We start from the raw sequence: 12,046 nt of genomic DNA on the forward strand, positions 1-12,046 counted from the left end.
GGTCCTGGGATTGAGCCCCGCATCGGGCTCCTTGCTCAGCAGGGAGCCTGCTTCTTCCTCTCCCTGCCGCTCCCCCTGCTTGTGTGCTCTCTGATGATTAAATAAATCTTTAAAAAAACAAAAAACAAAGCAGTAGAGGAGTCCATCTACTTGGAAGACCCTAAGGTGGTACCCAGAATTGCCAACCACCTGGTATCACACCAGACAGTCTGGAAATTAAGGCCTTCATTAAATGTCTGATACAACTCATGAATGCAGGGGCTCAAGAGCAGCCACATTCACTGTCTGTCTCAACTGTCTATACTGTCTGAGTCAACAGTCAGCGGTGCACACAGCTCTGAGAGCCACCTCTCGCCCAGACTTCCAAATACTGGTTCCGCTGTAAGCAGGAAAAGAAAAAAATGAAATGAAAATCAGATAAAGGTGGAAGGAGAGGTAACAAAGAAACTGCTATTCTGATTCTTATAAATTAATTTAGAATCCCTCTTTGTTCATAGCACACACTTCAAAAAGATTTTAGCATTCAGACTTTCTTATCCTACTTAGATGTAACTTTTACCATGCTAAAAAAAAATAATAACCTTTGCTTCCAAAGGAACCAGCACATTTGGTCTTTTAACAACTTTGAGGGGCGCCTGATGGCTCAGTCGCTAAGCATCTGCCTTCAGCTCGGGTCATGATCCTGGGGTCCTGGGATCGAGCCCCACATCGGGCGCCCTGCTCAGCGGGAAGCCTTCTTCTCCCTCTCCCACTCCCCCTGCTTGTGTTCCCTCTCTCTCTGTCTCTCTCTGTCAAATAAATAAAATATTAAAAAAAAAAACAACTTTGCATTTTTTTTCAGTTTTATAACTGTCAATGTACTTGTGTAAGGTGTATACAGTATTGAAACCAATAAAAGAGCCATTACTGCTTACCCAGTGTTTTCCGACTTCTTTCCACAGCTGTTCTTCGTGTTTGTTCAAACATTGCTTCCAAATCAAATGTTCGAGCTTTTTTTCCTAAACAGAAATAAGTAGCAGACTGTGATCTTCTTGCACTAAGCTGGCCAAACTTTAGGTACTCAATAAATACTTATTAAATGTTTGATAACCATTTAGTCTGTTTAATTTATAGCCTGGCTACAAGAAAAATACCTAGGAAGAAAGAGTTTACTTCCCAGGGAATTTTTAATGACAGTCTCATCATTGACCAGCCAACTTTCCCATCCTCCTCTAATTGACCTGGACTCTACCCCTTAAATCTACAACACTGGTCATAGGCAGAATGGAGAATGTTCATACCCTAATCTCTGGAACCCGGGAATATGTTAAATTACAGGGCAAAAGGGGCTTTGTAGATCTAATTAAGGTTATGGACTTTAAAACAGGTTATCCTGGTTGGCCCAATCTAATCACAGAAGCCCTTACAAGCAAAGATGAAGAACAGATACAGCTGAAGTCAGAGAGATGTGAAGTGTGAGGACTGGAAACACTAGTTCATTTTCAGATGATGGCAGTAAGATGACAAGAATGCAAGGACCTTAAGAAGCTAAGAGACTCCCACCTGACAGCAAATAAGGAAACAGAGGCCTCAGCCCTAAAACTACAAGAAACCAAATTCTGGCAACGTGAATGAGCTTGGAAGCAATATATTTGTTTTCATTGCTTTTTTTTTTTAAATAATAATGTCTACTCCATGTTAGTAAGAATATGGTAAAAATGTCATTCTTACATAATACTGACTTTGCTATAATATGAAACAACCTTTCTATTTTTTTTTTTTAAAGATTTTATTTATTTATTTGACAGAGAGAGACACAGCGAGAGAGGGAACACAAGCAGGGGGAGTGAGAGAGGGAGAAGCAGGCTCCCCGCAGAGCAGGGAGCCCGATGTGGGACTCGATCCCAGGACTCTGGGATCATGACCTGAGCCGAAGGCAGTCGCTTAACCGACTGAGCCACCCAGACGCTCTGAAACAACCTTTCTGAAGGGCATTATGACAAAATGTATCAATTAGTTTTAAAAGATATATACCCAGGCGCCCCGCCTGGGTGGCTCAGTTGGTTAAGCAACTGCCTTGGCTCAGGTCGTGATCCTGGAGTCCCGGGATCGAGTCCCATGTCGGGCTCCCTGCTCGGCGGGGGGTCTGCCTCTCCCTCTGATCCTCTTCCCTCTCGTGCTCTCTGTCTCTCATTCTCTCTCTCTCAAATAAATAAATAAAATCTTTAAAAAAAATTAAAATAAAAAATAAAAGATATATACCCAGGAGCACCTGGGTGGCTCAGTCCGTTAAGTGTAAGACTTTTTTTTTTTTGGTAAAGATTTTATTTATTTATTTATTTAAGAGACAGAATGAGCTAGAGAGAGAGCGAGCATGAGAGGGGGAGGGTCAGAGGGAGAAGCAGACCCCCCGCTGAGCAGGGAGCCAGATGCGGGACTCGATCCCGGGACTCCAGGATCATGACCTGAGCCGAAGGCAGTCACCCAACCAACTGAGCCACCCAGGTGCCTCTAAGCGTAAGACTCTTGATCTCAGCATCATGAGTTCAAGCTCTGGGTTGGGCTCCACGCTGGTTGTGGAGCCTACTTAAACAATAAATTTAAAAAAAATTAAAAAATAAAAAAAGATATATACCCAATGTTTTGGTTACTTTTTAATATTTATATTTTTATTATAGTCCCTTCTTTAGAAATTTCCCCTATGGAAATGCACATAAAATTCCTTTTACCAAAAAAAAAAAAATAAGAGTTATTTATAAAGATATTCTTTTTAGTAGTACTAATAAAAGTTAGAATTAGAAACTATGTAGGCCAAAATTATGACACTTCTATTAAATGTACTATTCAGCCATTAAAAATGTTTTGGAAGAGCATGTTGTGACAGGGAAAATCCTCAAAGTATTAAGAATTAAAGTATATAGGGCGCCTGGGTGGCTCAGTTGGTTGAGCGACTGCCTTCGGCTCAGGTCATGATCCTGGAGTCCCTGGATCGAGTCCCGCATCGGGCTCCCTGCTCGGCGGGGAGTCTGCTTCTCCCTCTGACCCTCCCCCCTCTCATGTACTCTCTCTCTCTCTCTCTCTCTCATTCTCTCGTTCTCGCTCTCTCAAATAAATAAATAAATCTTTAAAAAAAAAAGAATTAAAGTATATAATTAAGAATATAAAATTGTACATACATATGATGTTAACTTTCTTGATAAATATACAACAGAAAAGAATAGAAAACAAACTTCTAAGCTTTGATTTCTAGGTCATGCAATTATTAAGGATTTTACTTTCTTCCTTCTCATTTTTTGTGTTCTTCAGATCTTCTGCTATTAATATGTGTTACTTTTGAAATTAGGGAGGAAACTATTTTAAAGAACTGAAACAAAAGTAAATACTATAGGGACGCCTGGGTGGCTCAGCCGGTTAAGCGTCTGCCTTCACCACAGGTGCTCCTTGCTCGGCAGTGAGCCTGCTTCTTCCTCTGCCTGCTGCTCCGCCTGCTTGTGCACGCTCTCTCTCTGACAATAAATAAAATCTTAAAAAAAAAAAACCCACAAAAGTAAATACTATAGTAACACATAATTATATAGTATTTTTGTAAACATGACCACCTAGGAGTAAAAATGTGGCAGAAGACATTACCATAATAAATGGATATATGAACACCAACAAGAGACCTGGACACATTAGCCTGATATTTGTTCTATCCAAGATCAGCGAAATGGGAAGACAATTTACATTTGTTTCTTACAAGCAGTAATGTTTTCAACAGATGACTACATCTCTGTTTGAAATGTCCTTCTTTATCTCATAACAAGACTCTACAGAGAGACTGAAGTGACAATTCCGGGGAAGAAAGGTTTGAATCAAAAAGGATTTAATAACCCTTATAATATCACTTAATGGCCCACTTGATGCCAGAAAAGTCATCTCATTACAGACCACAGTCAATGGTTAGCTCTCAGTCTCAGGACACAAAAAGACAACTCCCTCCACTAACCAACAGCGTCCACAGCATAGGTCACAAAGCTATCTTTCCCACAAGGCTTCCTATACGTGTCACCTAAACTGGTCCCAACAGACAAGCAAGAAGAATTCGAAAACGGATGGGAAAGGGGCTACCGAGAAAGCTGCAAGGCATACACTAGAGCCAAAATAACTAGGGCTTGGCACAGCGGAGGGTGCGGAACAGAGGTGACAGCTGGGCCTCCTCTCTCAACCTGCGGTTCTTAAAACCTCTGCAAAAGGAGATGAGGCTAGGTGTTAAGACAGTCACTCACCGAACCCCGTGAAGCCCATGGTAGCCGCCAGCTGCGGATCCGGTCCCGATGCGTCTGAGCCTGTCACTGGGGCAAGAGGAGGAGGAGAAGGTCTCGTTAGTGCGGCGACCTCGGCGTCCCACGGCCCTTCCCGCCCTCCTGCCTGGCATCGCCCCACGGAACCCACCTTCACTGGGCCCCGGGCGCTCCATGGCCAGCCACCCGCCGCAAAACTAGCCACAGCCACAGCACAAACAGCGGCTAAGGACTCGCGGCAAAACCAGCAGGGAGTTTCACCTTGGAGAGACTGCGCCGCCGCCAAGGCCAAGAGCGTCGCCTTCCGCGAGGGGATGGCGGTCCGCCGAGCTGCGCCGCCCTAGCGGGCTGGCGGGGCATAAGCGCCGCAGAGATCACCTGCTAACTCAACGCACCGGCTGGGAACCTTACATAATTTGTGTCAACACCGTTTCTTTCTTTTTTTTTCTCTTCTTTCTTTCTTCCTTCTTTCCTTTTTTTTTCTTTCTTTCCTTTCCTTCCTTCTTTTTTTAATATTTTATTTATTTATTTGACAGAGACAGGAACACAAGCAGGGGGAGTGGGAGAGGGTGAAGCAGGCCTCCCGCTAAGCAGGGAACCCTATGTGGGGCTGGATCCCAGAACCCTGGGATCACGACCTGAGCTGAAGGCAGAGGCTTAACCAACGAGCCACCCAGGCATCCCTCCTTCCCTTCTCTTCCTTTCCCTTCCTTCCCTTCCTTCCTTCTTTCTTTCTAGATTTTATTCAATGACTATACATGATTGGTATAATAAGCATTTAGAAAAAAAAAAAGAAAGAATAAGTACACAGGTCCTACAAGGAACAAGTAAACCCGTGGAAGCCCTCAGGCAATATTTCTCAATCTCGGTTGCATATTAGTTATCACCTGGGGAGGTGTTTTGTTTTGTTTTGTTTTGAAGTACAGTTGACACAATGCTACATTAGTTTCAGACATTCAACATAGTGATTCAACAAGTCTATATATTTTGCCCACAAGTGTAGCTACTATCTATCACCATACAACACTATTACAATACCCTTGACTGGATTCCCTATCCTGTACCTTTTTTCCCCATGACCTATTCATTCCATAACTGGAAGCCTGTGTCTCCCTCTCCCTTTCCCCCATTTTGCCCATCCTCCTCCCTCTGGCAACCATCAGTTTGTTCTCTGTATTTATGGGTCTGTTTCTTCCTTTTGATTGTGTGTGTCTGTTTCTTAGATTCTACATATCAGTAAAATCATATGATGTTTGTCTTTCCTTGTCTGACTTATTTCACTTAGCATAAGGCTCTCTAGGTCCATCCATGTTGTCGCAAATGTCAAGATCTCATACTTTTTTGTTAACACCCTTTATTTTTAAGGCACATTTACTGCCAAGGTGACACGATCCTCACAGAATTCTAAAGAAAAGCCAACAAACCTCCTTTCTTTGCATTTTGTCCTTTTCTATGAGGAAACCCTCACAGTTCTCCACCCTTTGAGTATATTTAAAGGAAAAAAAAAATAGTATTTACTACATGACTGAAAAGTACACAGAAGCCAAAAAGACCTGACTAGCCAAGAGTTGGCAAAAAAAAAAATTCTCTATGGGCACCTGGGTGGCTCATTTGGTTGAATCTCAGCTCAGGTCTTGATCTCAGGGTCATGAGTTCAAGCCCTGTGTTGGGCTCCATGCTGGGTGTGGAGCCTACTTTTTAAAAAATGCTCTAGGGGCACCTGGGTGTCTCAGTTGGTTAAGTGTCTGCCTTCAGCTCAGGTCATGATCTCAGGTCCTGGGCCCAACCCCACGTTGGGCTCCCTGCTCAGCAGGCAGTCTGCTTCTCCCTCTCCCTTTGCCTCTGCCCCTCCCCCTGCTTGTGTGCTCTCTCTCTCTCTCTTTCTCTCTCTCTCTCTCAAATAAAATCTTTTAAAAAATAAAAATAAATACTCTAAAGCTATTCTTAGCCCAAGCCTCCCTCTGGCTATGAGTCATGATTGCTTATAGAGTTTCCCAGCCGACAGCAAGGGTTCCTAAAGCACTTTATTAACATATTTATTATATTTTTACTTCATATTTGGCTCTAATTTCTTTACAACTCCTTACCTGTGCTACAAACTAATGGTGTATTATTTATCTTTATATTTCTGAATTCTAGCAAAACCGTATATAGTCCTAATAAATGTTGCATAATAAAATTTATTTTCATAGAGTTACTCATTAGCCTGACTACTCCACCTTAGTCTACTATCTCAAATTATGCTTTAGCTATACACCCTAAATGATAATTATCAAGTCTAATATCACTTCCATTGGTCTTAAAATAAAATGCAAAATTATTCACATGGCCCCAAAGCCTTTCCAACCTAATCATTTTCTATTTTCTACTACGCCAGTCTTCTTTCAGCTCAATAAGCAGCCTCAGAGAACATCACGTCCTGAAAACTAACTCTTCACCAATCCCCATGCCCTCCATTGAATCCTACTCATTCTTCAGAACTTAAAAAATAAACTTTATTTTTTTAAGATTTTATTTGACAGAGAGAGAGACAGGGAGAGAGGGAACACAAACAGGGGGAGTGGGAGAGGGAGGAGCAGGCTTCCCACTGAGCAGGAGCCAGATGTGGGGCTCGATCCCAGAACCCTGGGATCATGACCTGAGCCAAAAGCAGACGCTTAACGACTGAGCCACCCAGGCACCCCTCAGAACTCACTTTAAACTTCAGTGGTCTTCTAAGCATTTACAGGCCTTTATACACCTCCAACTGTATTAGGCCCCTCTAACTATCACATAAGCTAGTACTCTTCCTTCATAGCACAATGCCTAGGTGGACACATAGTATTTATTAAATGAATGAAAAAAATGAACGAATAAGAGAAAGAAAGTAGTTGTGAAGACAAAAACAACTACTCTTATATGCAGAATGTTCTATAGCTTGGGACAACAAAGTTCGGTTTTATCCTAAGAGATAACTCAACCTCAAAAGTCAAAAGCCAATGTGAACTCCAATCAATAAGGCCAGTTCTTTGTGCCTTCCACAAAATAAGTTGTTATTAATGCCACTGTCTCTTTTCTGAGTACAAATAAGCAGGCCTTAGGTAGTAAAGTAGAACTTTATGTATACAGCTCATTAGGAAAACCATCGCCTAAACTTATACCTAGCTATCTCAGCTCCTTGGTAGTCAAGGATTTATAGGTGAGAACTTGAGATAATATATACATTTTTTTCCTTTTATTAAGACCTTAATTTTTTAGAGCAGTTTAAGGTTCACAAAAAAAAAAAAATCAAAGGGACGTTACAGAGATTTCCCATATATCACCTTGCCCTTACACATGCATGCAATATCCCCCACCAGAATGGTACACTTTTTACAACTGATGAACCTACATTAACACACCATGATCACCCACAGTCCATAGTTTACATAGGGTTCATTCATGGTGTTATACATTGTATGGCTTATGACAAATGTATAATGACATGTATCCATCATTATGGTATCATCATTATGGTATGCTTATCCTCTCACTCCCCTCAACCCTTACCAACCACTGGTGTTTTTACTGTCTCCATAATTTTGCCTTTTCTGGAATGACATATAGTTGGAATCGTACAGAATGTAGCCTTTTTTATTCTTTTTTTAAAGATTTTATTTATTTATTCATAAGAGACAGAGAGAGAGAGAGAGAGGCAGAGGGAGAAGCAGGCTCCGCTGAGCAGGGAGCCCGATGTGGGACTCGATCCCAGGACCCTGGGATCATGACCTGAGCCGAAGGCAGACGCTGAACCATCTGAGCCACCCAGGCGCCCAGATTGTAGCCTTTTTCAGATTGCCTTCTCTCACTTGGTAATATATATTTAAGTTTCCTCTGTGTCTTTTCATGACTTAATAGCTCATTTCTTTTTAGCACTGTTTAATATTCCATCGTCTAGATGTACTACAGTTTACTTATCCTGCTTCACTTACAGAAGGATGTCTTGGTTGCCTCTAAGTTTTGGCAATTATGAATAAAGCTGCTATGAAAATCATGTGCAGCTTTTGTGGGGACATAGTTTTCAATTCCTTTGGGTAAATATCAAGGAGCATGAGTTCTGGATAATATAGTAAGGATATGTTTGGTTTTGTAAGAAACTGCCAAATGGGCTTTTTCTTTCTTTCTTTCTTTTAAAGATTTTATTTATTTATTTGAGAAAGAGAGACACAGCGAGAGAGGGAACACAAGCAGGGGGGAGTGGGAGAGGGAGAAGCAGGACACTGGGATCATGACCTGAGCCGAAGGCAGACACTGAAAGACTGAGTCACCCAGGCGCCCCTGCCAAACGGTCTTTTAAAGGGACTGTACCGGGCGCCTGGGTGGCTCAGTAGGTTAAGCGACTGCCTTCGGCTCAGGTCATGATCCTGGAGTCCCAGGATTGAGTCCCGCATCGGGCTCCCTGCTCGGCAGGGAGTCTGCTTCTCCCTCTCCCACTCCCCGTTTGTGTTCCCTCTCTCGCTGTGTCTTTCTCTGTCAAATAAATAAATAAAATCTTTTAAAAAATAAAAATAAAGGGACTGTACCGTTTTACATTTTCACTTGCAATGAATGAGAGTTCCTTTTCTTCCACATCCTCACCGGCATTTGGTACTGTCAGTGTTCCAGATTTTGGCCCTTCAAATAGGTATGTAGTGGTATCTTATTGCTTTAATTTGCATTTCCCTGATGACATATGATGTGGAGTGTCTTTTCACATGCTTAATTGCTATCTGTGTATCTTCTTTGGTGAGGTGTCTGTGAAGGTCTTTAACCCATTTTTTAATCAGATTGTTTCTTATTTTGAACTCTTAAGAACTCTTTGTATATTCTGGATTATGCAGTCCTTTATCAGATGTCTTTTGCAAATATTTTCTCCCGGTCTGTGGTTTGTCTTCTCATTCTCTTGACATTGTCTTTTGCAGAGCAGTTTTTAATTTTAATGGACAGTTTAGCATTATTTCTGTCATAGATCATGCTTCTGGTGTTGTATCTAAGAAGTCATTGCTTTATCTAAAGTCATCTAAATTTTCTCCTATGTTTTCTTCTAGGAGTTTTTATAGTTTTGTGTTTTACATTTAGGTCAGTTGTCGAGTTAATTTTTGTGACAGGTCTGTGTCTAGATTCATTTTTTTTTGCATGTGGATGTCTAGTAGTTCTGGCACCATTTGTTGAGAAGGTTCCATTGTAGATATATAAAATGTTAAACTACAAAGTGCTGGAGAAAATAAACAAAGAAAAATGAAGATATCTATCATCAACCAATAGGAGTAGATAATAATGATGATTACAGAAAAATCACAAGATGTATTTGCTTTTGATAAAAAAGAGAGATGATGTAATTGCAGTAGTGGAGACCTACATTAAACTATTTTTTTCTGCTTTTTGTCTGTATGAAACGTCTTTTTTTTAAATTATTTTTTCTTTTTTTTTTTTTTAAAGATTTTATTTATTTATTTTAGAGAGAGAGAATGAGAGACAGAGAGCGTGAGAGGGAGGAGGGTCAGAGGGAGAAGCAGACTCCCTGCCGAGCAGGGAGCCCGATGCGGGACTCGATCCAGGGACTCCAGGATCATGACCTGAGCCGAAGGCAGTCGCTTAACCGACTGAGCCACCCAGGCGCCCTATTTTTTTTCTTTTTTAAAGTAAGCTCCGCCTCCAATGTGGGGCTTGAACTCATGACCCTGAGATCAAGAGTTGCATGTTCTACCAACTGAGCCAGGCAGGGGCCCTATATGAAATATCTTCATAATGAAATGTTAAGTATGCCAGAAAAACTTTGATTTTCTTGGAGCAAACAAAGTAAAATTATGTGTGAATTAAATATTTGAGAGGCAGGATAGCATGGCATTAAGCAATGAGTTCCAGAGCTAGAATGTCTGGGTTCGAATCATGATTCTGATAATGTGCTGAGTCTCTATGTGCTTCAATTTCTTCATCTGTTGAGTGGATAAAATAACAATAGCACCTCTCACCTCATAGATTTTTCTGGTGATTGAATGAGTTAATTCTCATAAAGCAATTAGAATAGTGCCCAGCACGTATTACACACCCAATAAATATTGGCCATTACTAAGTGCCAGATGCTAGTGAGAGTAGTAAAGACACAGGGCATAGTCTCTGCTCTCCTGGAATTTCTGTTCTAACGAGGACATTTTTAAAAACCCTAAATACCTAATAGGGCTAGATAGTCTACTTAAATAGGGAGCTACTTGAGCAGTAGTTCTCAAAGTATATTCTGTGGATTCCTGTAAAGCTGGTCGTGGGATCAAAATTATTTTCATAATAATACTAAGAAATTTGCTTTTTCACTCTATTGGTGTTTGCACTGATGATGCAGAAGCAATAGTGGGTAAAAGTGCTGGCGCCTCAGCATAAATCAAGGCAGCTACAAGCAAATTGTCGTCGTAGTTCTCGTATTCCTCGAGGTTACATACTCACTTTAAACAAAAATGAATGAAATGTGTTTGTCACTTCAAGGAAAACAACTCACTGTACTTGTTACCAATGAAAATTTGAGCTTTTAAGATAAAATTAGAATCCTGAAAAACTTACCAAGATTGTATCAAGATTGTATCAACAACCATAAGCTTGACAACTTCCTAATACTTAAAAGATTTTTCTGTTAAGATAGGTAGTAATATTAACACAATCATTTTTTTCTTTTTTTTTTTTTTAAGATTTTATTTATTTATTTGACAGAGAGAGACACAGCGAGAGAGGGAACACAAGCAGGGGGAGTGGGAGAGGGAGAAGCAGGCTTTCCGCGGAGCAGGGAGCTCGATGCGGGGTTCGATGCGGGGTTCGATGCGGGGTTCGATCCCAGGACGCTGGGGTCATGACCTGAGCTGAAGGCAGACGCTTAACAACTGAGCCACCCAGGCGCCCCAACACGATCATTTTTTCTTTTCTATTGGTTAATGAAATATGTCAACATTTGGAAGTTCTGTATAACTTAGACAGCCAATATTTCCCAAATGACCAACACATACTGTTACAGAATCATGCATGGATAGAAAGTCCAAAATATAAGATAGACGAGTGGTCTTTAATTTAACAAAGTTCAAAAAAAATTCACTGATGGTTTCAAATTCCACATCATAACTAACTTTTAAGAAACTATACCACTTAGGGTGGTGCACCTGGGTGGCTCAGTGGGTTAAGCGGCTGCCTTCTGCTCAGGTCATGATCCCGGGTTCCTGCTCAGCGGGGGGCCTGCTTCCCCCTCTTCCTCTGCCCTCTCCCAATCGTGTGCTCTCATTATCTGTCTCTCTCAAATAAATAATAAGTTTTAAAATTTTTTAAAAAGAAAAGAAACTATACCACTTGGGATGCCTGGATGGCTCAGTTGGTTGAATGGCCAACTCTTGGTTTCAACTCAGGTCTTGATCTCAGGGTCATGAGTTCAAGCATTGTGTCGGGCTCCACTCTGGGTGTGGAGCCCACTTAAAAAAAAAAACAAAAAACTATACCACTTGTCAAGTTTTGGTAATCTATCAGAGAATGACATTCACAACTATCTAAAAAGGTTATTAAAACACTTCTCCCTTTCCCATTACATAACTGTGTGAGGCCCGCTTTTCTTTATATACTTCAAGTAAACAGATCACAACATACTGACGACAAATGCAGATATGAAAATCTAGCTATCTTATCTGTCTTATTAAGGCAGACATTTAAGAGACTTAGAAAAAATGTAAAATAATGCATTCTTCTAATATTTAATTTTAGAAACTGTGGTTTTTCATAAAATATATATCATTTAAATTAAAATGGATTAGGCTTATTCT

At 40.9% G+C, this 12,046-nt stretch overlaps 1 protein-coding gene across 3 annotated transcripts in view; it reads right to left on the bottom strand.

Moving 5' to 3' along the window:
- The window catches only part of WDR70 (WD repeat domain 70), a 295,418-nt gene extending 290,862 nt beyond the window's left edge, over positions 1–4,556 (bottom strand). For 2 of the 3 annotated variants that reach the window (XM_045862134.2, XM_064596782.1), the window contains exons 1-3: positions 4,414–4,556; positions 4,248–4,313; positions 915–998 (exon numbers count right to left, since the gene is read on the bottom strand). In XM_045862134.2, coding sequence (XP_045718090.1) covers positions 915–998; positions 4,248–4,313; positions 4,414–4,438 — 175 coding nt within the window. In that variant the 5' untranslated portion in view covers positions 4,439–4,556. Of the gene's footprint in view, positions 1–914; positions 999–4,247; positions 4,314–4,413 lie in introns of those variants that run through there. The other variant, XM_064596784.1, reaches the window with a different exon arrangement.
- Between the last annotated feature and the right edge of the window lie 7,490 nt (positions 4,557–12,046).

Source organism: Mirounga angustirostris, unplaced genomic scaffold, assembly GCF_029215605.1.
Source record: "Mirounga angustirostris isolate CCGP_5_RB_7025 unplaced genomic scaffold, mMirAng1.0.hap1 SCAF_7, whole genome shotgun sequence".
NCBI classification, from domain to species: Eukaryota; Metazoa; Chordata; class Mammalia; order Carnivora; family Phocidae; genus Mirounga; species Mirounga angustirostris.